The sequence below is a fragment of the Haliotis asinina genome, chromosome 11, assembly GCF_037392515.1.
Source record: "Haliotis asinina isolate JCU_RB_2024 chromosome 11, JCU_Hal_asi_v2, whole genome shotgun sequence".
Taxonomy (NCBI): Eukaryota; Metazoa; Mollusca; class Gastropoda; order Lepetellida; family Haliotidae; genus Haliotis; species Haliotis asinina.
Genome location: NC_090290.1, coordinates 44,714,134 through 44,737,843, shown reverse-complemented (window position 1 = coordinate 44,737,843; position 23,710 = coordinate 44,714,134). Strand labels below are relative to the sequence as shown.

Here is a 23,710-nt window from a genome sequence, read left to right as displayed (position 1 = left end):
ACCGGTCATTATGTCATAAGAGATTAGTCATTATGTTGTCAGAGACCGGCCATTATGTCATTAGACAACGATATTTATGTTTACGAAGAAGAGAATGAATTCTTGATTTCTCTGAATGAGACAAACATGTTATTTTAAGGGAAACATTTCTATCAAAGATCAAGTCATACGTGTGTGGTACGTGCACGTTTTTTCAGTTTCTGTTCAACTTCTCAAACCGCTAACTGAGGTACAATTCCCTGCAGCGACAGCCGTGGGAACATAGTTAAAGCGCACTCTATGTCTATACACGTATCTATGTGCAATTGTATTAAAAAATACATCTAATACGTCTCGTGGGCTGGATGCTTCTCGAAGGACCTTTCAGCAATCAATATTATTTTTTTCATGATGGTTAAACTTGTGACGTGGCGCTTGTCAGAATCATATACAGGAAACATAAACCCTGGCTGGTTCCGTCACAGATGCCGGGGGCAGGCCTCGGCTGTGTATAAAGGTGTCCCTCCTCCCGCAGTCACAGCCAGACGTAGGAAACCTATCAAAATGTCGCATCATACAATTTTGTTAGCTGGCTATTTATGTTATTTCATTTGTCAGTGTTATCCTGCGAGTGTGAATTCCAACTCCAAGCCTCACTTTAGCTACAACCCCAGCGACCAATACGGTAAGCAATGTTGTAAGGTGAATGTTGTTTTACGTCACATTAGTTTTGTTACATTGGCGGGGTGTGTTCTGTATGTTTGTTGCTTTATGCCGCACTTAGAAATATTCCAGCTCAATATTCCAGAAACTCAAACACAAAACACCATGTAGAGCTCAGAAATGTAGACCCCATGGCGTTCACAAACGACATGATATCCACTGAAAAATACAGAGTAGACCTACTGTTTTGCACTCGGAACTTTCCGATAACGTTCGTTTCCGAGGATACGAAATTGGATGTGCTTGTCTGATTGCTTCGCTCACTCGTAAGGAGAATTTGGAAGCTTTAACAGTACATATTACGGCTAGTAATATGGAAAAATTGCAATAAGTAATTTGGTTACATACAATTCATTTACAGCTCCCGACAACTGGTATCAGATCTGGCCTGCTTGTGCTGGAGACCAACAATCTCCGATAAACATCGACACCACACGAACGTTCCTGAATGACACTATGGCAATACATTACGAATGCTTCAATCGGACAATTCCAGGGCTGCTCACAAACAACGGTAAGGCGATACTTTATTTTTCCTCGTGGCTCATACACCATGGTGGAGTATATTCTAGTTCGTGTATATCAAACGTTTCAAAGGACGTATGTGTCGTAGATGAATGAGATATATATTTGATGTAATATGAGTCTCATGATTTTGGTAACGTTCTTTTTATAGCAACAATCATTTGTAAGCCTCCGTAATTTTATAATGGTACCAACGCCCCTGATGAAGCTCATTTCTAGTGTTCCCCGCCGTGATATTTCTGAAATAGTGCTAAAAGCGGCGTAAAACTATACTCATCCACTATCCGCTAATAATTAGAATACACACAGACTGTCTTCATATGGCAGGAATAGTATTGTCTGTGGGGTGGACATATACACACATTTACGAATGAAACTATTTCGCGAGACTATTTGATTGGAAGCCTGTTGCATTGTATGGGGTATTCTCATTCAGGTCACGTGCCAGTGTTTTCGTTTGAGAACCAAAAGAGGCCGGTGCTGATGGGAGTCCCGCATCACGAACATGACAGATACCTGCTGGAACAAATACATCTTCACTTCCAGAAGGACAGTCGGACTGGGTCAGAGCACACGATAGACGGAGAGTACTACTCAGGAGAGGTATGTGTACTAGAATCTGCGCCCCTCATTCGTGGAGGCACGTATTATTCTTTACAGTGCGACGCTGGTGGCGGGGAGAAGGTGGATGGGTGATCGTATTTGGATTTCCGGTCCTGCCTTTTACTGAAGCAGATAAAAACTTAAACATCTTACAACGGATTTCATGCTTAAGCAGAGCAACATTTTGAATAAACGCTGATCACTGGAGTCAATTATTTACAGACCGCCGCCATATAGCTGGAATGCTATATGTGTGACGTAAAATTAAATCACTCGCTCACTTAAGAAACGTGTCTGGACAAATATTTCGTTTACACTTATTTTGATATCTCGAAAAATAGTTCAGTTACAATATTCCCATTAAACGTGTCTCGGAAATTAGTTCAATAACACTATCCGCCATTCACCTCACAAGTGGTTACGGATGCAAAGGAGCAAGACCTGGTGATATGTATTTTATTAAAATAATTTTCACAGGACGTCAATAAGGTGTCACGTATTTTATCGAGCGTAAATGCGGAATAATGATTGTATACCACCTGTCAAAGGTTTAGCCTCACTTGATTCACTCACTATATAATCGTCTTCAAGATTTCTGTCGTTTTCTGTAAATTACGAATGTCATTACACAATTTTTATGTCAACAACCGCAGAAAGAAAAATGTACTCGATACAAAAATACTTCATGTCTTTTTTGTAATGAATGCTATGCGAAGGATGAGTTACATATTCTTTTCCTTTGTGAAAATTACCAGTTTCTTAGAAACAGATGCCTCCCTATGATCTCAACTGTGTACAAAGGTGAAGAACAATTGAAAACCTGTTCAACTCAAGAAATATCAATGTAATATTACTTGTATCAATATACCTAAATTATTTTTGAAATTACACGGTAATATGTACATTTATAGTTCCACGTGACTGTGTAGTGTAAAAATATAACAACACAACTGTACTATAGTTCATAGGGTCTGAACTACTGAATAAACTTCTGTATGTCTGTCAGTCCGTGCCAATCTGGAAAGGCAAATAGAAATAAAACAGATAACATGTGAGGGTATTCGGTATCCGCTGTTCATTGTCTGTGGATATACGCCATGATATACTGTACTAGCGAGTGTTAATTTAGTGTTTTTTTCTTTCAGTTTCACCTTGTCCATTATAATTATAAATACGGTAACTTCAGCACTGCTTTGAAATATCCTGATGGTCTCGCCGTTGTCGCCGTCTTGCTGAAGGTAAGCTGCTGCCGTGACATGCACATACTTGAATCTGATGCATTTACATTTGTCACACGGGTACCAGACTGTGTGGGGTCGAATCCCGGATGAGACTCAACTTAACAAAGGTACCAGAATCACTACTTCACTAAGAAAGTGTAACCCCAAGTCTGACATATGTTACTAATATAATTAGATTTTTTTAAATACATGCTTCTTAAAGAAATGATGCATTAATAAATTGACTGACGTGATGGAATATGACATACAACAAAATCTGGTTTGGGAACAGTGGAAGATCTCTGAAGTCAGGTAGAATTCTGAATTATCAAATCTGAAAATATCAAATCTAATTATCGAGACAATTAACTAACAATAGATATTATATACTGGTTGTATGACAAGTATTTAAGTAAATCTGTGTTTGCAGGACATGGGTCGACCTTCTCCTATGCATGTCGAAGAATTGTTGGTGGAGACAGAAGAAACGATAACTGTCCGTAAGTGTAATGACGATCGTAATGGCGGCCATCTTGGTTTACGCCACGGCGTAAAGGGAACCGTATTATATTCTCTGATGTATAATTCCATTTTTTCAAAAATCTACATTCCTTAATTACAAATACACTCGGGCCACTAGCCACCGTAGTGTTACTTGTCTGGGGATCTATTCCGAATGCTGGGGTTTTGATATGAACCTACATGAACAAATAAAGGGCAGTTGTTGGCGTTGGAGGGTCATTGTTTCATATCCCTTGAAGGTCCAGGGTAGAATAGGCCTTAAGCAACCCATGCTCGCCATAAAAGGCGACACTGCTTGTCGTTTTAGGCGACTAACGGGATCGGGTGGTCAGGCACTCTGACTTGGTTGACAATATGTCATCGGTTCCCATGTGCACAGATCAATGTTCTTGCTGTTGATCTCTGAACTTGTCTGGTCCAGACTCGATTATTTACAGACCGCGGCCATATAGCTGGAATATTGTTGAGTGGGACGTAAACCCCAACTCACTCACTCATGGTTTCATATTTGAATTTGATATGCGTATATTCCATATGTTCCAGCGGGCAGTGGGGTAACCTAGAGGTTAAAGCCTCTGCTCGTCACGCTGAAGGCCCGGGTTCGATTCCCCACATGGGTACAATGCGTGAAGTTCGTTTCTGGTGTCCCCATTCGTGATATTGCTGGAATATTGCTAAGAACGGCCTGAAAGTAAATCTACCTGTTGCATATGTTCCAGATGCCTCGCTCGCTTTGACCATCAACCCCAGCGAATTCCTGCCCAACCGATGTCACTTCTACACCTATCCCGGTTCCTTGACGACGCCAGGATGCGACCAGTCCGTCACGTGGATCGTGGTGGCAACGCCGATGTCCATTGAAGATGCCGACGTGAGTTGATACTGGGACCATTTTACTCTCTTCACATGTAATAAATATGCATATTCTGGGTCCCATCAAAACAATAACAAGCATTCTCGAATATGTAGGTGGTTTAAAACAACCTTGCTTACTTGTGGAGAAAATAGTATTACCTGTTTTGCAATCCAAAGTAACCTCTGCAGTCAGTATCTGAAATCAATTACCTACACACTTGTAATGTAATTTATACCTTTAATGTACACCTGCAATCGAAACTCGTGGTCAATATCAGTATTTGATACCTGAAATATAAACGTGTAAAAAATACCTGCAACCGATTCCGGCAATTGATACCTGTAACAAACCAGCAATATGTACCTGCAGTCAGTACCTGTAATTAATCAATGCACCGCTCAATACCTGTAATCAATACCTCTATATGTCATGTTGGTCCACAGATGGAAAAGTTACGTCAGATGAAAGATGTTCACGAGAACCCCATCGCGCTGGACGGCAACTGTAGACCCCGACAACCCCTGGGAACTAGAATGGTGACGGCCAACTTTGCTTCCAAAACTGGCCGATAAACACTGGTCAGTCCACAAAGACAGAACACCAGTGGTCAGTTGGGTTATCAAAGGAAGGATACGCGTGATTACTTGGTTACTCACCGAGTGACACGAGCAATCACTAAAAAATGGAACCCAACGAGAGATCGCTAACATCCGTGACCAGCTCGTGTTGTTCCAGGACAAGCCGAATCTTCTTGATGTTACGGAAAGGGGCGAGCGGTGACGAATGGAAAGCCAACGACACCACGAGTGATCGCTCGTTTAATCCCGGATTGTCTCGAGTGATCACCGTTAGTCATAGAGATACCCGCATAGCAATACATTTTCGGGGATTGTCTCGAGTCATCACCGTTAGTCATAGAGATACCAGCATGGCAATACATTTTCGGTTAGTCAAGGAAGAACACGAGGCCATTTTGTCAGTCACGAAAGAAAATGGGTGACCATTTTTGTTAGTCACGGACAGAGACCATATATCGGTACGTGGTCTCTGGTCACGGAAAAAACCCGAGTGGCCATGCTTTTGTCGTCCGAAAGACAACAGTAAGGAAAAACATCTAATGAAGAACACGTAGTCACGATGCTCATATAGGGTCTCCACGTGGTATTTATATGTATTTTAGCAGAAAACCAGCGGATATTTGCAATATTTTGTGTCAATAAACTATTTCATGTTTTCACAAAGAAGAGTTGTTTTGTATTTGTGCAAGACGATTCTGTGCATGGTATGACAGAGAAACGGCGGTGCCAGCAATATTGGTATTGCTTTTTTATTTCATTTTTTTGTATAGTTTAACGTCGCCCTGGGCGGTATCAGCCGTATATTCAGGTTATACATAGATGCGATCTCTTAAAAAGTCTGGACCAGACAACCCAGTGATCAACAGCATAAAAGTATCGATTTACCAGAAGCGGGTACAGTTTGATGAGAAAAGGCGTGTGTGGTTGTGGGCATACAACATTCTCCCCAGAGTTTCAATGCTCATTTAATAAACTTTCAGGATGAAATGGGTGTGTTGGGGAGGAGTGCCCATCCCTGCACGTATCTCTGGATCCGCCTGTGTTTACGCAATTTAGATACGACGTTACGTGTCAACCAAGTCAGCGAGTCTGACCACCCAATCCCTTTTGTCGTCTCTTACAATTGCAGATGCTAATCTGTGGGCGGGTTAACGTCAAACAACACACAGTTTTAGATTGTTGCTGATTGGCGAATGTATGGGTAGTCTAGTAAGCGCCCACACGCCATGCTGATGACCCGGGTTCTATACATTTCAGATGACCCGCCGCCGTGACATTGACAGAAAATAGGTGAACGCGCGGCGTAAAACGTACTAAACTCACTTTACGACGTGGCTAAACGTTTTATCGGTTATCGCATACTTTGGTCAGCTTAAAATGAAAGAGATACAATAATCCATAAAACAACCTTGATATTGCTGTAATATTTATAAGGGCGGCGCAAAGTCATACTCTCTCACTCAAAACATAAAATTTACATCTTTCCTCTTTGAGTGGCTACGCAACAATGACTGCTCCCGAATAGTCTCCAACCAAAGTATTTGTGATGTCAACAACCACCTACAAACTCCACAGCACCACGCACATGTTTTGCACCTAGACTTCAGTGCAGATAGAAACTGATCACATACACTGTTTTACGTGACATGATAGGAAGACAGACGTCAAGCTAAGGAGGTGACAAACCTATTATAGCGATATCCTTTATAGACAACTCAGTCGATGTTTGAAATTTACGGTAAGTACACGGTATAGTGTCATATGCATGCAGATGTAAAATATAAATTAACGGGGTTGCCCATTCGGATTGGGTGTTCAGGCCTGTTGACTTGGTTGACACATGTCATCGTATCCCAGCTGCTCATGATGTTGATCACTGAGTTGTCTGGTTCGAGTATTTACAGACCGCCGCCATGTAGCTGGAATATTGTTGGGCGTGATGTTAAACATCGAATTCAATGAATGAATTGCAGTTGATCGGTGAGGTAGGTGCATAATGTCCCCTTAGAACAGGGTCGGTGCGGTAACCAAGTTGTTTAAGCATTCGCTCTTCACACCGTTCAATTCCCCACATGGGTTCAATTAGCCGAGAGCCGCGATGCGGTCCTTTACAGTCAAGACATGACCCTGCATCATGGTCATGCCTTGACTGTATAGGACCCCATCGCGGCTCTCGGCTAGGGTTCAATACGTGAAGCCGATTCCCGGTGTCCGTCGCCATGATATATGGCTGGACTATTGCTAAAAGCGGCGTAAAACCAAACTCACTCCCCTCGAACAACAATACGTTCTGGCGTAGGCTGTAACAGAGTCTAAAAGGTAACCTGACGCGACCTCCTATAAGGAAAACTACGCTGGTGTTCTATGACAGGATAATAATCTACGTAGCGCCGTGAGAAGGCAATGTGGATGGATATGAGCGCCACGTATGAGGACTATCACTATTTGTTTTCAATTCTTTTCTAAATGGATTTTTTGGTACATGTAAATGATACTGTTCCTACTGTTCGGTTAGAAGTCATATACACATAACATGCCATTCAAGAAGGGAGGGGATATTAGATTTACAAGACTGATAAAATGTAAACGATAATTATTACTATTACTTCCACTAATTTTGTCATGAGTGAGTGAGAGTGAATTCTGTGATGAAGGGCAGCAGCCATGAAGATCCGATTTACAGTTGATCCTCACTAAAAAAACTGCGTCACTCAAGTTCAATTATTCGACTGACAGAAACATATTTCTGTTATCTATGGACGCGCACTAGTATCAAAATCTATATCAGAATAGTGCACAGATGTTTGACAGTAATGTTGTCAATGAGAAGGTTATCTGACACGACCTCCAATAAGGTTTTGTTAGACTCAGTAGTGCAGTGTAACGAAAAGTACTGAGGCTAAGTTTACTTAGACTGGTATTCACCAGGTTTATGATGACAGGTGGACTAGTCTTGTGGTTGAGGGTTCGATTCCCAATGCGTGCACGAGTATAGTTAGTTAAGCCTGTCTAAGGGGGTCTTCTTCAATGATATGCAGTGGTTATGAATGTGGAGGAGACGCAAAGCCACACTCACTCACTCACTCAAGGTTATGCGGGCACTTCAGGAATTTCGACTACACATCACGAACTGGTGCGATGAAATGTATGTAATAAATGTGTCCAGTCCTGGCGTTTAGCCAGGGTTGCCATAAAGGTTGGTTGGTTGGTTGGTTGTTGTTTAAATCCGCACTCGGCAATAGTCTAGTTATAAGACGAAGTCTGTAAATAATCAAGTCTACAGCAAACAATCCAGTGCAGTCCAACAGCATGAGCATGAGCGGGGTCCAACACCCCCGCAAAACGGATACGATGTCATGTGACAACCATGTCAGCGAGCCTGACCACCCGATCCCGTTACTATTCGATTACGAAAAGCATGGGTTACTGGTGACCAAGTCTTGACCAGATCTTCACGGGTCATTAAAATAAGAGTGACAGACCCTCTGTTGTAACTTCAGCCTTGTGTGTCTCAAGTGAACCGTATATCTTCTTCCATAACTGATAGATCAGACCACGGTTTCAAAGAGCCACTGAGTGAGTGAGTTTAGTTTTACGCCGCTCTCCGCAATATTCCAGCTATATGGTGGAAGTCTGTAAATAATCGAGTCTGGACCAGACAATCCAGTGATCAACAACATGATCATCGATCTGCGCAATTGGGAACCAATGACATGTGTCAACCAAGTCAGCGAGCCTGACCACCCGATCCCGTTAGTCGCCTCTTATGACAAGCCTAGTCGCCTTTTATGGCAAGCATAGGTTGCTGAAGGCCTATTCTACCCCGGTACCTTCACTGAAGTACTAGTGATGAAAAAAAAACCACCCTCGATGTCTTTCCAAGGTGAATTGTTAGAGATGTTGCAGTAGATGTAATATCACCCCAGTGTAACCGTATCCAAAATTGGCGTGCGTCAGTATGTTGAACGGCTTCTGGACGATAGAGGTTATCTACCAGTAGTAACACAGGCATGGAGCGCAATAATGCAGCTGTAAGGCGTCTGCTTATCACGCTGAAGGTCCGGGTTCGATCCCAAGTGGAGGCACGTAGGTTCGGGTACCGAGGTGGACACATTTGGAAAAGTATGGGAAAACTACGATGGTGTTCTATGACAGGGGATAGTTATCTACACAGCACCGTGAGAAGGCAATGTGGATGGACATGAGCGCCACGTATGAGGACTATCACTATTTTTTTCAATTCTTTTCTAAATGGAATTTTAGGTACATGTAAATGATACTGTTCCTACTGTTCCGTTAGAAGTCATACACACATAACATGAAATTCAAGAAGGGAGGGGATATTAGATTTACAAGACTGATAAAAATGTAAACGATAACTGTTACTATTACTTCCACTAATTTTGTCGTGAGTGAGTGAATTCTGTGATGAAGGGCAGCAGCCATGAAGATCCGATTTACAACTGATCTTCACTAGACAATGATTGTCGTAAGGGTTACTATTGCGGGATCAGATGGTCAGACTCGCTGATTGGTTGACAAGCCATTGTATCAACTGAATAGCTCGATCGTTACGATGTCAAGCACTGCATGGTCTGGTCCAGAATCGGTTGTTTACACATGTTCAGACTATTGCTCAAAGCGGCGTTAATTGGACAACATGAAGGTGAGCAAAGGGAACAGCAAATATGGCGGCAACCTTCGGAAACGCCACCTCACCGGAAACAGAAACATACGCCCACTCTTTTGGGCTTCAGACAAATGGTGTCTATGTTCAACTCTTCAAGTCGACCAGCAGTTTGACAAAACTGTAAAAGACACGGATCCGTCTTCTTTAAAGTCTGTCACAAACTTTGTAAAATACGTCAGTGATACTGGGGTTCTATTATCGCCGGCCGGTGAAGACGTCGGCACAGCGCTAATACCACGCTAATAATTGGCTATATTTACATATGCAAATTATATGTAAACTCTATATCATCGCTCCATTTATTTCATTGGTGTGTCATGTCTAATCGGAGAAATATTAAAATATTCAACTACGCAGTAACTTCTGAAAATATTTGAAACTTGTACGACCCCAAGCGCCATCTTGCACGAATCAAACCTTCGTCAAGAGTAATCCTGTACACAACTATATATGAGCTAGGTCATTTGCATATTTAAGAACTACAATTATAACAGGAACAGACGTACGTGCAACTTCACACTGCACACGGTAGCAAATTGTATGGCACGGCAATGGCGGCAATTAAAGTATGTTTTTGTTAGGTTAGTGTTACCTTGAGTCCAAATAAATAGAAGTTGAAGACGTTTTGGATAAAAATATGATGATATTACCAACTGATCCTAATAAAATTCATAAAAAAATAAATTGATATAAAAACTGTTTAGATTCGTTGCATGTCTATGCAAATGTTTGACACCCTCATTTGCTTTTACCGCATGTCATATATTGTAAGAAAATAGCGATAACAGAGTTGCTTGGATTTCCAGGTGAAACGAGGTAATCAGGACTGCTGCGTTCGTTTCCAACGAGTTGTGATTGTGTACCAAATGTATTGTGACAGAAAGAAAGATAAGCAACAGCCAACTTAAATTTGTAGCGACAAATAGCGACAACGGTAAGTACCGCGAGATATCTGATTCAATGAGAAGTCTTTTTGGCTCTTTTCACATTCCTCATAGTTAATATTTTGACGAGAACATCGCGGGTGACGCGCAGGTCACGTTATGACTACGCTCGGAAAATGTATACAAGCAGACGACAGGTGTACCATCGACGCACAAGTTTCAACGAATGATTTTTTTTTATGTTTTGATGTAGGGTAAGTGTAGCCGAGAGCAGCGATGGCGTCCTTGTAATCTACGATCGCGAAGGTTATGACTCATGTTGGACCAATCGCGGCCATCGACTTGGGCACAGATTGTTTGTTTGCGCTTTGTGGCTTCATGTGAAAGGTCAGTAAACTGAAGCCGTGTTGGCAGAAGTTTGGAGCTGCAGGTACTGTAATTTTTCGTTACTATTTATTATGAAAGAAACTGGGTGATCGAAGTTCCATGTCGATCAAAATTGTATGACTTTACAAAAATAAACTGCGGGTAAGTTTGAAAAAAATCGATGATGGGACCAACACTTCACATTTCCCCCCTCATCTAATTTCAACTCATAACTTGCGATCAGGAGGGCTCGTATATCCGTGATTGGCTTTGAGATAAACGTTGTGGCGAGTCTGATGTCCTGCTGCAAAGGTTACGGAAAGACTTGGGCGACTACGTGTGACCAACAGGTTCGAGCTCCTCACACCGACTGCCACTCAATCTAGACTGGCGTGGGCTGCATTAGGTATATTTGTTTCAATGTCTCTATGGTAGACTGTAGTCATAGAGCGATAACACAACGTTGATATTTGTATGCATGTTAATTATAAATATTAACCAGTGTAAACAACGCTGTTACATAATTACATTAACATGTCTGTGTGTGTGTGTGTGTGTGTGTGTGTGTGTGTGTGTGTGTGTGTGAGTGTGTGTGTGTGTGTGTGTGTGTGCGTGCGCACATGTGTGGATGGATGGATTAGTGCAGACTATTGAGGGTGGAACAACTTCTGAATACTGCGTATATTGCAACATTACTATTGCGACAGCGATAATCTGTTGTGTCCAACTATTCTTTCTCCTTAAATTGTACTTAATTAGTAGAAGCCAGTTTCATTTTGTTTGCAGATCATACAGTGAAATCAGTAAACATCAGCAAGATGGAGACCAGCAGTTTGCACATGTGGACTGTGTTGCTGATCCTACAGACTCTGGTGGCAGGTAATATGATCACTGCATTGTGTAGCAAGCATTTATCTATTCAGTTGAAGAAGGGTGACAATGTTTTGTAGTTTAGGAAATCATCAGGTTCTGTAGAGAGGAGACCTGATTATTTTGGACTCATTGTGTCCTATTTTACGTATATTGCTATATCAGTACTTATTAATATCCTTTTATCCTTTCTAGGGATCTGTCCATTTCCTGCCCCAACCAATATATATTTCAGTGCTGTAAGCCATGCCATACTGGAGCCACTAGACATTCTAGTAGATTTTTTATGATTCAACTTTCGTTTATGTGTTGTTTGATATACAACTGCAGAGACCATGGTCTCTGACAACTGTAAAAACTTCCTGTCACATTTTAAAAAATAATTTGCACCAAATATGACCTCAAAATATTGACTTGAAATCACAGTATCTGTTTTAAAGAGGAGATACTGTCTGTGAAGGCGGACACATCATGGTCAAACTGGTGTATGATATGATGTAATTGGAACGGTCATGAATTTTAATTGTATCATTTCTTAATGATAACACCAAGTTCAACAGATGGATCTAGTCAGATCTAGTCCTCCTGTATTATTTCATCGTCATTTCCAGGTGCTGTCTCTATGTCAAGCATTTCCCAACAATACCTACTTGAAAGATATGAGGAAAATGGGAATAACGCTAATCACGGTGACAGGGGAGATAACTCTGTTTTCTCACTTGTCTGCTATTACTCTATTGGAGAACCCTATCAAGGACTTCTTCCTCCAAATTTGAATGTCTCATTCTGTTCCCATGTAATATTTCTCGGAACAGTTATCAAGAACGCTCAGGTAACCGCGAAAAATGAGACAGACGTTGAACTATACTTCAATAAAGTCATACTTTTGAAGAAAATAAAACCATCATTGAAGGTGTTATTGTCCAATGGAGGCAACTTTACCCAGGTTTTGAATACACAAGAAAACAGAACCAGGTAAGCAAAATAGCTATAACTTTTATTTCTCTTATATGAGTTACAATTTGTTTCCTTATATTTTAACCATTGCAAGGGAACAGGGACATATTTTTTCCTTAGTCACTTGATTGGTTTTATATGCAGTATGCATATTGTCCCTATTGCCGCTACTAGTAAAAAGTCATCCAGACCACTAAATGAAAGTTTGCAGAATCCAGGTCGCCAGTGAATTTTGTAATGACAGTTAAGTAAATCTACGAATGTTGTTTTGGAGAAAACGGTGAAGCACAAACAGGACTACTAATTATTGTCGACTCACTGGTCCTGTGGTCTAGTGGGAAATTTTGAAAGTTTCATTCCATGTTTACATAAATACTATAGTGACAATGAATTATTATTTTTGTATTGATTTAATAAAGTGGAAGTTGTTTTTTCATATGTCAGTATTAACAGGCATAAAATTGTTTTTCCTCTACTTGTTTGAAAACTGTAAGCTTGTGTTAATTTTTATCTTATGTCTTGCAAAATTTTGGCAGACATGTCATTACTGAAGATAAACCGAACGATGACACAGGCTCCATTTGCAACAGCAAAGTGTTTTAATATTGCATTGTAAACCAAAAGTCACTGTGTTCAGTAATCTGATTGGTTGAAAAACATGATATAAAAATATTAATATTGCATTCAGTCTGATATTAAAAATCATATACATGATACATGGAATTGAACAACCACATTAATAAAATATCATTCGTATCTTTGTTTTGGTAAATTTGATGAATTTCTTGATGATTACAGCTCATTTATACCCATTGTATACTGCCGAAAATACATAAACACCATCACCATCACCATCACCATGTATAATGACTGAAAATACACTTTTGATCAATTATAATGATGTTCAATGACCAGGGGCCCGTTTCATAAAACTCTCGTAGCCTAAGATCTCGTAAGTTTTCTCGTAGCCAATGTACCTCCTATACTGTAACACAGGAGCTACGGATGCTACGAGAAAAGTTACGAGATCTTAGGCTTACGAGAGTTTTGTGAAATGGGGCCCTGATCTGTAATATATTTGGCACTAATCTTCTTATCACAGATTGAAATTTACATAGCAAACCCAGGAAACCAGGCAGATAATAATGCAAGTGCCTTAAGTCAAAAATGTTAGGTTAATAAAAAAATAAGGTTGTACTGAGATATGAATCATATAACACTTGCAGGACTGGGATACAAAATACATTGCACACAAAGTATTGATGCATGCATTATGTCACAATTCCATCATTTCATTAGACTCAAGATTAAAATTTTCATGTTGAGGTATCACATGTCATTTGATGTAGATTTGCTGAAACTGCGGTGCCGTTATTGAGGAAGTATGGTTTTGATGGCCTTGACCTTGACTGGGAGTTCCCAGCATGGAATGGTCTTCCAGCTGAGCAGAAACACAACCTGACCTTGGTTGCACAGGTATAGTTGAATTAGAACTCAGTCTGCGGCTTGACGAGCCAATGCTTTAACCTCTAACCTACCCCAAAGGTCTATGGACAGTACTCTCTTTCTATTCCTTTTATATAGTATTAGAATAGGGTCAGTACCCATATATGTCTTATTAAAACTGATTCTAAGCTAGACACGCCCTTATGGTTCCTCAGAGTTTGTTACGACCGACTCAGTTAACTGTATTTCTTCCAGATTGAGTCTTTTACAAATGCAATTAAAGCTGTGTATTAATTACCCAGTGCCACTATATTTATCAAATGCCTGACCATTGTCTAATCTGCTTACAGACTATCAGAGCAACATTTGAAGCTGAAGCTCGACAACATGGCAGTGACCGCCTCCTACTGACAATGGCGGTCAGTGCAGCCTATGACATGCTGGCTCCAATCTATGAGATAGCAGAGTTGGCCAAGTAGGTGCCATATTAGTCACAAGTAGTCAAGTCAGATGAGGTGGCACAGATGCTGGGATGTTTTGTATCAGTATGGTGTGACAGATCTTGGGCTCAAACCCTGATTGTTTTTGGTTTGTTAGCATGCATCTTACTTAGAACCACCCACTGTATTGGCAGTTATGAGATTCTCATTTGCATGGAATTTTTGTGTTTATTATGTTTTTCATATTTTTCATGTTTACAAATTTACTGTTCTGTTTGTTATTTACAACAGTATATATGCACACACATTCTGACATTATGAGGTGCGAAAAATACAATGACTTTTAAAGTATACAGTCAATGAGGTAAAGCTACATATACTAGCTTTTCAATACAGTATGTAATGATGACCACAATTTAACAAAATATTGTTTTCACCAGAAACTAAATAAGTATCTTTTGTGAAGTTGTAGTACTCCTAAATTGGACTTACTATGCCCCAAATTTGGAATTGCTTAGGAAATTGTTTTAGGGTGAGTCTATTGAAGAAGTAATATTCACTCTCACCCTCCACCATCACTCATGAACAAAGGCACGAACATACAATCGAACTACTGAGTAGTTCTGTGGAGCATGACAAACCATTTATAAGGAACTGCACAGTGATACTGCAACCACAGCTATCAGATTATTTATCAAAATAGGAGATCCAATTTCAGTGAGATTGATGATGAATTTAATGAGTGAGGGAGTTTAGTGTTACGCCACACTCAGCAATATTCAAGCTATATGGTGGCAGTCTGTAAACAATCGTGTCTGGACCAGACAATCCAGTGATCAACAGCATAGGCAACGATCTGTGCAGTTGTGAACCGATGACCTGTGCTACCAATCCCGTTAGTTGCCTCATATGACTGGCATAGTCGCCTTTTACAGCAAGCATGGGTTGCTGAAGGCCTATTCTACCCCGGACCTTCATGGGTCGAATTAAATGATTTTAATGAGATGCTTAGCACAAGTAAACAACACGTGAGAAGTGAAGAAGAATTAGCTGCAATTGCATATACCAAAAACACAAAGGCCAACACTTAATTGTAAGTTATGTATCATATGTCTTCCTGCAGGTGTGTGGACTTTGTAAACGTGATGACCTATGACCTCCACAGCTACAACAAAGTCGTCCCCCTGACAGGTCACAACAGTCCACTGTTTCACGGGGATGAAGTCTTGGATGAAACTGTTTTCAAAGATTTGACATTTGTAAGCTCCAATCCAGTCATTGCTAAACCTCTGTGGGATGGAGTTCTGTTCTGCAACCCATTGTTGTCATATGAAGAGACAAAGGGGATTAGGTGATCAGACTGGATGACCCGTACTACGTTGTTCAAAACAACCTTATCTCTTAAGGTCAACAGCATCCAGCCGTGTAATCATTGCATACAATGACTCAGTACGCTTAGAATATTGAGTTGAAGAGTATCGCAGCAAGAAATAGCAAATTAAAAACCTATACAAATCATTTAATGATTCATAAGAAACTGTCAAAGTTTCCGTGCAGCTGGACGCCATGACTGACACAAAATCACGCAGAACGGCAACGGTACTTATCGGCATTTTTGGCTTCTTCCGTCATTTACGGTGTAAACGATAAAAACATATAACAATACACAGATAGTCAGAATAATTCTGATTACTAACATCTCATATTTATGTACAAAAGATCCCTGAATCGAGGCAAGACTCCTAGAAAAATCCGACGTACCCTTGTCAGCGAAGCCGCCATTTTGAAAGAAATCGGTCATGGGTAGTGATGTCACACGTCAACATTGTTGTAATTTTTAGCCGTGCACAGATCCAGGACCACGCTAGCGCAATTCTCGCACAGCGTTCACTTTTCAAACCTTACGAAAATGTGCGCCTGAAAAAACAACTCGGCATCCACAGATTAAGGTTACGGCTAAGGCTGGAGTCCAAGTTATGGTTGCCCTAGGTTGTTTTGTGCAACTGGCGTATCTTTTTCTTAAAGAGATCGTAACTCTAACCTTAGTGCTTAAGGTTGATCTTAGCTACGGTTGTTTTGTGCAACTGGCATATCTTTTTCTTAAAGAGATCGTAACTCTAACCTTAGTGCTTAAGGTTGATCTTAGCTAAGGTTGTTTTGTGCAACTGGCATATCTTTTTCTTAAAGAGATCGTAACTCTAACCTTAGTGCTTAAGGTTGATCTTAGCTAAGGTTGTTTTGTGCAACTGGCATATCTTTTTCTTAAAGAGATCGTAACTCTAACCTTAGTGCTTAAGGTTGATCTTAGCTAAGGTTGTTTTGGACAACAGAGCACTGGTTGATAAAAGTCATTTTTCCTAATTGTATAGAACCCATGAAGATCCTAGTTAGAATTGATCTTCAAATAGCTTGAATGCTGCTGAGTGCAACATTGATTTTGTACATGACATGCAGGGGCGTCACCTAGTTTGTACATATATTTTAGTAGGGGTGGGGTGGGGGGAGGAGGGTGGGTCAGTCACATTGTACATGCTTTTCCATAAAAAAAATCATCATCCCCGAGGCATTAATTAAGAACGGTCTCTAATCATTGTAATCTACACACATGTATTTTTGTTTGTCGCTCACACCGTAACCACAACATCAGCTGTGTTGTGTATGTTTCAGTCGTGGGCGGCAGAGGCATGGGTACGAGGTGGAATGAGGAGGGACCAAGTGATGACCGGCATACCTACATATGCTCATACTTTTAACCTCTTGTTTGAAGAGTGGCATGATGTTTATGCCCTTGCCACAGGAGTAGGGAAAACTGGCGATTTCCTGAATTATTTTGATGTAAGTCCTTATGACCACCTTCAGCCTTAAACTGCCTTGCTCAAAACACTTCAAATACAGTGAGCTTTCTCTTTGTGTATGTATTTGTCTTTATTACTCTTAAGATAAATTTGTCAAATTCTGATTGGTCAATAGCCAAAGCATTCAAAACCATGTGGAGGAATGTGCCAGGGTGTACGAACCATACACCCCATCAAATCTGTCATGTGACGCACTACACTGGTTGTAGGAATGAAATTGACCTTAGATGGAATGTGGCTGCCAAACAGCTCATTGCTTTGTAATTTTAAAGTTAGTGTATACAGTTATGAGTATAAACTGAGCGACAAAATTTTTGCCATAATTTCTTATTTGTGTCAGTAAATATATCCAAAAATATAGTTTCTGTATTCCACTTGTCATTTAAAAAAACCCTCAAATTTGATCATTTTTATCATGATCTAAGCCATCCTGAGTTAACTCCCTTTATGACCATTGAGGCAATATCATGTTTTGCGTCTCATCCTGCCCAAGGTTGAATATTTTTGTTTAACGATAAGCTAAATAACAAGGTCTTAAGTGTAATAAATTTGTCACGCAGTCTTTTCAAAGGGTGTATGGGACTGTACCTCAGGAAATATGGAATTTACAAGTGTCTTACAGGCCCGTATGACCTTTCGAAATGCCGTGTAACTAATAGTGTCCATGATTGACATTGAGAACAACAATTCTATGCCTGTGGTTTATGATGACATTACAAGCCACTGAGCCTGTCAACCAGGTCCATTAGGTGTGCCATTTGTTTGAGTTAGAACCAAGTTTTAAGAACAATTACCCATACAGCTGTCATATCAGGAGCCGCAACAGCTGTCATATCAGGAGCCGCAGCTTACTGTGTTATACAGGCCATAAATCACAGCCCTTGCAATCGGTTGTTTCCACTAGGTCTAGTACCACACCCCCTATTACCATACTCTATGTGGCAGTCTAAGTAAACTTAGTCTCAGTGCTTTTCATTACACCTCTGTAGTGGTTACCTTACTGAGACTAAGGTCACTTAGAGTGGAGTTTAATGAATAGTACTGAGACTAAGCTCACTTAGAGTGGAGTTTAACGAATAGTACTGAGACTAAGGTCACTTAGAGTGGAGTTTAATGAGTAATACTGAGACTAAGGTCACTTAGAGTGGAGTTTAATGAATAGTACTGAGACTAAGCTCACTTAGAGTGGAGTTTAACGAATAGTACTGAGACTAAGTTTACTTAGAGTGGAGTTTAACAAATAGTACTGAGACTAAGTTTACTTACACTGCTCTACCCAGATACCTTCATGTTAATTCTTGACATCACGTTGGGAAGGGACGGCAATATATTCTTCACCTTGGAGGCAAAGATTTTGAGTTTATCAATATTTCAGCTATGTACTAGTATTATATTCCAAACTGGTGACTGTCAGTTATATCTAAATCTTCAAAGAGAGTACAAGCTTTTATTCATGAAAAAATGACATATTACATCCAGGTTACCAGTGTCACAGCTCTAGTTTCCACGGTTCCTCAAACTAAAGAGAATGTCCTGTCTGTTTTTGTGTTTTGTCTGTCAGTTTAAATGTTTGCTACTTCAGGTGTGTCAACTCATAAAGAACAACAGTACAACTGTAGTCTGGGATGACAAGAGTAAGGTCCCCTATCTGTACCAGGGGGCGCTGTGGGTGTCTTATGACAATGTTCGCAGTGTCACACTTAAGGTAAGCCATGTGATCTGTCACTTCTTCTAGATAGTGTTGGTTTTGTCGAATGCCAAAGCAGAGGGGCAGGGGAGTTAAACTTTTATTTTGTACATAGAGAATACTAAACAGTGTCCCAACATGGAAAAATAATATTGAGCAAAGTACTTCCTTCCTGAAAATTCAATAAGTGTAATGACCGTAAGTTTTTAGCATTGTGACGTCAAAAGTGTAAACCACTTTTATGTCATCCGTACGGCATCACGTGATGTTACTTCACAATGCGTATTGACCTTGTAAAATTATTAAATGGTAATATCTTTAACTGGTGGGTAATAAATGTTTAGTCACATATTTCTGCCAGAATTTGGGTCACATTAATCAAAGCATCATATGCAAAATGAAATATATCAAAGCCTGATAGGATAATGGTCAGCACTTGTATATATATTTTGACAGTTATGAGGAAGCTGGTCATTGTCCAGATGAATCAACATGGTGAAAACTTTTTGTAAAGTTATTTTGTTACAGTTTCACAGTTACAGCAACTGGTTACTCAGCAGTGGTGGTTATTGTGTTGTTAATTGACTCACTATTGTTAATACTATCAGGAAATATACTATCCCAAAAAAAGAAACGCATAGGCAAGTAATCTGTTGCGAAAATGTATTTTCAAACAATGTATAGATCATCCAGAAATAGACTTTAGTGCATGAATTTTTACACCAGTTTAGAGGAAAGTAATGTTTATACAACCAAGTGGATGCATTTGGAAAACGTAGATGTTGAGCATGATGGTGATGATGTAACAGTGACAGGTCCGACATAGGATCCCCTGGCTCTCATACCAATCTCTTTCAACCTGGTCCATGCAGTTTCACCGGATATCCTCTGAAGTCAAAGCATCCTGGCTGCTGTGCTCTCACCCGTTACAGTACGATCACGCAAATGTAGTACCTGGATGTATCAATCCTCGGCTACAGTAGTAACTCAAGGTCTGTCCATATGGGGACGGTCATATGGGGACGGTCATTTGTTATGCCTGTTTGGTTGCAACGAGCTGCAAGCCATGATACCTTGCTCAGACTAACATTCAGACACCTGGCAGCAGAAGATTGGTAATCTCTGTTGTGCATTCTTTCATAGTTTCAATGGTGATTTTCCATGTCGCAGAGTCGAGACATGACATAGTGATTTGGCCTTGAAACGCCTTCAAAACAATGCCAATTTCTGAAAGTATCTGGATTTTCATTGCCAGACAGTGCATGATGTTTGCAAGGTGATTTCTGTTGCATTTTGGTGATGCATTTTAATTTCATCAAAATCAAAATTTTCAGGTAAAGTTGATTTTTATTTGTGCAATTGTGTAAAATCATGTTGTCAATGCTTTTGTTACATATTTTTGACAATGGTTTGGACAAAATAAGTAATGAATAGATTTTTAAAAATATAAATCACCTATGCATTTCTTTTTGGGGATAGTATATATGTGTCCACATTCACAACGCCATGAATGGGTTATACTTACGATTAGGATATATTGTGTATATGTATATATATATATATTATTATTATTATAGGATATTTATTTAGCACACATATCCATGCAAATAGTGCTTGCTCAAGGGGCTGGTATTTGTTTCCCTTGATCACTGGATGTCGATCTCTATGTCACATTGTATTATCAATTTCAGCTCTCTGGGGAGTATGCAAATCATGCTGCCACTAGGCGCACCAAGTTTATTGTGGCTCTGTCATCCCAACAAGGTACCCAGTTTACAGCTGGGTAGACTGGGACACATAGTCACAGTACTTTGTCCAACTTTACTGCACATTGCTGTAGGTGTTTGCACATGTGGCCACCATCTGGTCATATACCAACGAATTTGTGGGTTCTTTTAAGTGCACAGTGTTGTGTACTGTACACTAGGGATTGTGACATCACTTAAAGAGTCTTCACACAAAGTTGACTCCAAGGTTTTTACACCCAGTCACAGGTGTAACCTCAGACACCTCAACCTTGCTTGATCACAAGCCTGGCGCCCCATGAATTTAACTTACCAAACACCTCATGTTTGAAGCATGGGTACAAATCGTTTTGTAGCCATTGCCAGATTTTGCAGACAAGAAAAACAGATTTAGAGTTATCTCCCTTCCATCGATTTGCATTTGCAAAACATCTGTAATTTCTGTACATCATAATAACATGATTAAATGTTATTCGAGATCAAGAATTACTACCACCAAGTAGGCATTACCAGCGGGGTACATAGAAAATGTTTCTCACTTGTAAGTGGGGTACATGGAAAACAATAGAAGAGTGTTTAGCCAATCACAGAGTGTCATTAATATGTGAGATGAGATATAGAATTATGTAATCCCCCATGTCTCTGTTTCAGACTCAGTATCTTCTCCAGCAGGGGTTCGGAGGGGCCATGGTTTTCTCGCTCAACTGTGATGATTACAAAGGAACGTGTGATGGGAAGACAAAATGGCCACTGTTGAAAGCTATCACTGCCGCTATTAAAGATTACCAGAAAAATAGAACATAGAATAGTTAATCTTATCATCAAAGTCCTCTGTTATTTATGTTGTATTGATAAACATGTAAATATATACCCATTTCAGTTTGTGTTAATTACTGTTAAACTTGGGACCAGAAAGTTGGATTACCCGGTGTAGGCAGGTTTCACTGTTTTAGCCTTGTGGTAAACATTCAAAGTTCAGTTCATTTAACTGAGGTACCATCCTCTATAGCTCCGTATACATTCCACTGTGAATCACTATACCACGGATGCATCTACAGCACAGCAGGATAAATTTATTACCTCCCTTGACTGACTTTTTACCATTTTTACCAATATGCAGTGTTTGAGTGAAAACATGTATTATAGAAGTGTCTTATGTGTAATATTTCAGAGTTACTGCAAGAGGTTTTAAGGACCTCCTGCATGTCTTATACAACCTATCATAGTCTCTACGAATTTTAACTTCAAACTACACCAATACGATTCCACTAGAAATCCTACAAAATTTGAATAAAATGCATTAATATTTGGATGTATCGACAAAAAAATATAGTTTCATTGATGAAATACATTTTTGGACTTCGCATACCTTCATTCAACAAATTTAATGACATATTTGAACTGGAATGATTGCAAGTAACAAACGTAATTTTAGCAAAGCTGATTTCAATACCTTAGTGATTTGACACATTTAGTTCTGGCGGAAATAATTTAAACACGTGACTGTAATATCTTTAAGTTTTCCTAAGAATCCATTATGATTTTGTTATTTAGTTGACTACTAATGTTATGGTCAAACTACTAAGTACTAACGTTGAAACTACTATTTGCAACACTTTGGGGTTGGCAACTCTGCTTATAAGGGGACAGGGGGGTAGCCTACTGGTTAAAGCGTTTGCTCGTCGCGCTGAAGACCCGGGTTCGATTCCCCACATGGGTTCAGTGCGTGAAGCCCATTTTCTGGTGTCCCCCACTGTGATATTGCTGGAATATTGCTAAAAAGTGGGGTAAAACTAAACTTACTCACTTGCTCACTGCTTACAGAGACCATATATATATTATATGGTCTCTGCTGCTTATAAGGTTGCAACCATACACTCTTACTATGGTACGGCATGTATTACCTTCTGTTTGGTCCATTTTAGTGTATGAGAAATGATCATAATGCAGAAAAGTGACATGAGCTAAACCTTACAGAAATGCATCAAGTTTGACAAAATTATTCAATATTTAGACAATTTAGAAAATATTTAAATAGGTTAATAAGATTATGGCACAAAAACCAAAAATGCTGAATTTTTGGATTGCATTTCACTACACTAAAACTGAAGGGAAAATGCTGCAGTTCAACTCATAGCATGGTATACCGACCAAATGTCTTGACTTGCCAAAAAGCTCATTCACATATCTGTTTTCTTTAATGCTGAACTAAATTGTGCAAGTGGTGGGTGGCTTTCTTTTGTTGTCTTTCAAGGGAAGCAACTGCTCACCTTCCTCTCCACACAAAGCAGAGCTTAAGCTAAGAAAGAAATATGTTATAAATAAATGTTTGGTCGAAAACATGTGTTTACTATGATGTATTTTTAAGGATCTAGGATAGACACTGTATTCTTGATGTTTTTACTTATTTTATGATAATGTTGTAAATATATATTCCTAACTTATATTTGTTATTGTGAAGTAAATGATCATTGGGCAATATATATACATGTACATGTTTATATGTATGTAAAGTTAAATATTAACCATTTATGAAGATTTGTTCTGTGGTACCAGATATTGTTGTAAGATTTTGCACATTTTGATGTGTGATCTGTCAATAATAAATATGATCTAACAACCAAATCTGTATGACGATCTTCCATTCTTGCCTCCTCCAGTCTCGTAGGGTGAGCGAGTCAGTGAATTTAGTTTTACGCCACACTCAACAATATTCCAGCTACATGGTGACGTTTTGTAAGTAATCAAGTCTGGACCAGACAAT

The 23,710-nt window shown here is 39.7% G+C and overlaps 2 protein-coding genes across 3 annotated transcripts; both read left to right on the top strand.

The window, feature by feature from the left end:
• Positions 1 to 538: 538 nt before the first annotated feature.
• LOC137256154 (carbonic anhydrase 7-like) lies at positions 539 to 5,615 on the top strand. The gene is made up of 7 exons (XM_067793859.1): positions 539 to 664; positions 1,064 to 1,216; positions 1,664 to 1,830; positions 2,976 to 3,068; positions 3,481 to 3,550; positions 4,292 to 4,443; positions 4,872 to 5,615. The coding sequence occupies exons 1-7, from the start codon at positions 544 to 546 to the stop codon at positions 4,998 to 5,000; spliced, it is 885 nt and encodes a 294-aa protein (XP_067649960.1). The 5' UTR covers positions 539 to 543; the 3' UTR covers positions 5,001 to 5,615.
• Positions 5,616 to 10,502: 4,887 nt separating this feature from the next.
• LOC137255905 (acidic mammalian chitinase-like) lies at positions 10,503 to 23,575 on the top strand. 2 transcript variants are annotated; one of them, XM_067793493.1, is made up of 11 exons: positions 10,503 to 10,630; positions 10,834 to 10,967; positions 11,191 to 11,352; positions 11,733 to 11,825; positions 12,428 to 12,791; positions 14,123 to 14,249; positions 14,570 to 14,694; positions 15,783 to 15,918; positions 17,327 to 17,494; positions 19,097 to 19,219; positions 21,598 to 23,571. In XM_067793493.1, the coding sequence occupies exons 4-11, from the start codon at positions 11,765 to 11,767 to the stop codon at positions 21,748 to 21,750; spliced, it is 1,257 nt and encodes a 418-aa protein (XP_067649594.1). In that variant the 5' UTR covers positions 10,503 to 10,630; positions 10,834 to 10,967; positions 11,191 to 11,352; positions 11,733 to 11,764; the 3' UTR covers positions 21,751 to 23,571. The 2 variants fall into 2 exon arrangements, with proteins under 2 accessions (XP_067649594.1, XP_067649595.1); XM_067793494.1 differs by lacking the exon at positions 11,191 to 11,352 and having other exon boundaries at positions 10,567 to 10,630; positions 21,598 to 23,575.
• Positions 23,576 to 23,710: the final 135 nt, after the last annotated feature.

Coding starts and splice junctions, on each gene's coding strand:
- LOC137256154 (XM_067793859.1), top strand. CDS start 544: ATGTCGCATCATACAATTTTGTTAGCTGGCTATTTATGTTATTTCATT. Junction 665..1,063: donor CAACCCCAGCGACCAATACG/GTAAGCAATGTT, acceptor ATTCATTTACAG/CTCCCGACAACTGGTATCAG. Junction 1,217..1,663: donor AGGGCTGCTCACAAACAACG/GTAAGGCGATAC, acceptor ATTCTCATTCAG/GTCACGTGCCAGTGTTTTCG.
- LOC137255905 (XM_067793494.1), top strand. CDS start 11,765: ATGGAGACCAGCAGTTTGCACATGTGGACTGTGTTGCTGATCCTACAG. Junction 14,250..14,569: donor ACCTGACCTTGGTTGCACAG/GTATAGTTGAAT, acceptor ATCTGCTTACAG/ACTATCAGAGCAACATTTGA. Junction 15,919..17,326: donor TTTTCAAAGATTTGACATTT/GTAAGCTCCAAT, acceptor TGTATGTTTCAG/TCGTGGGCGGCAGAGGCATG.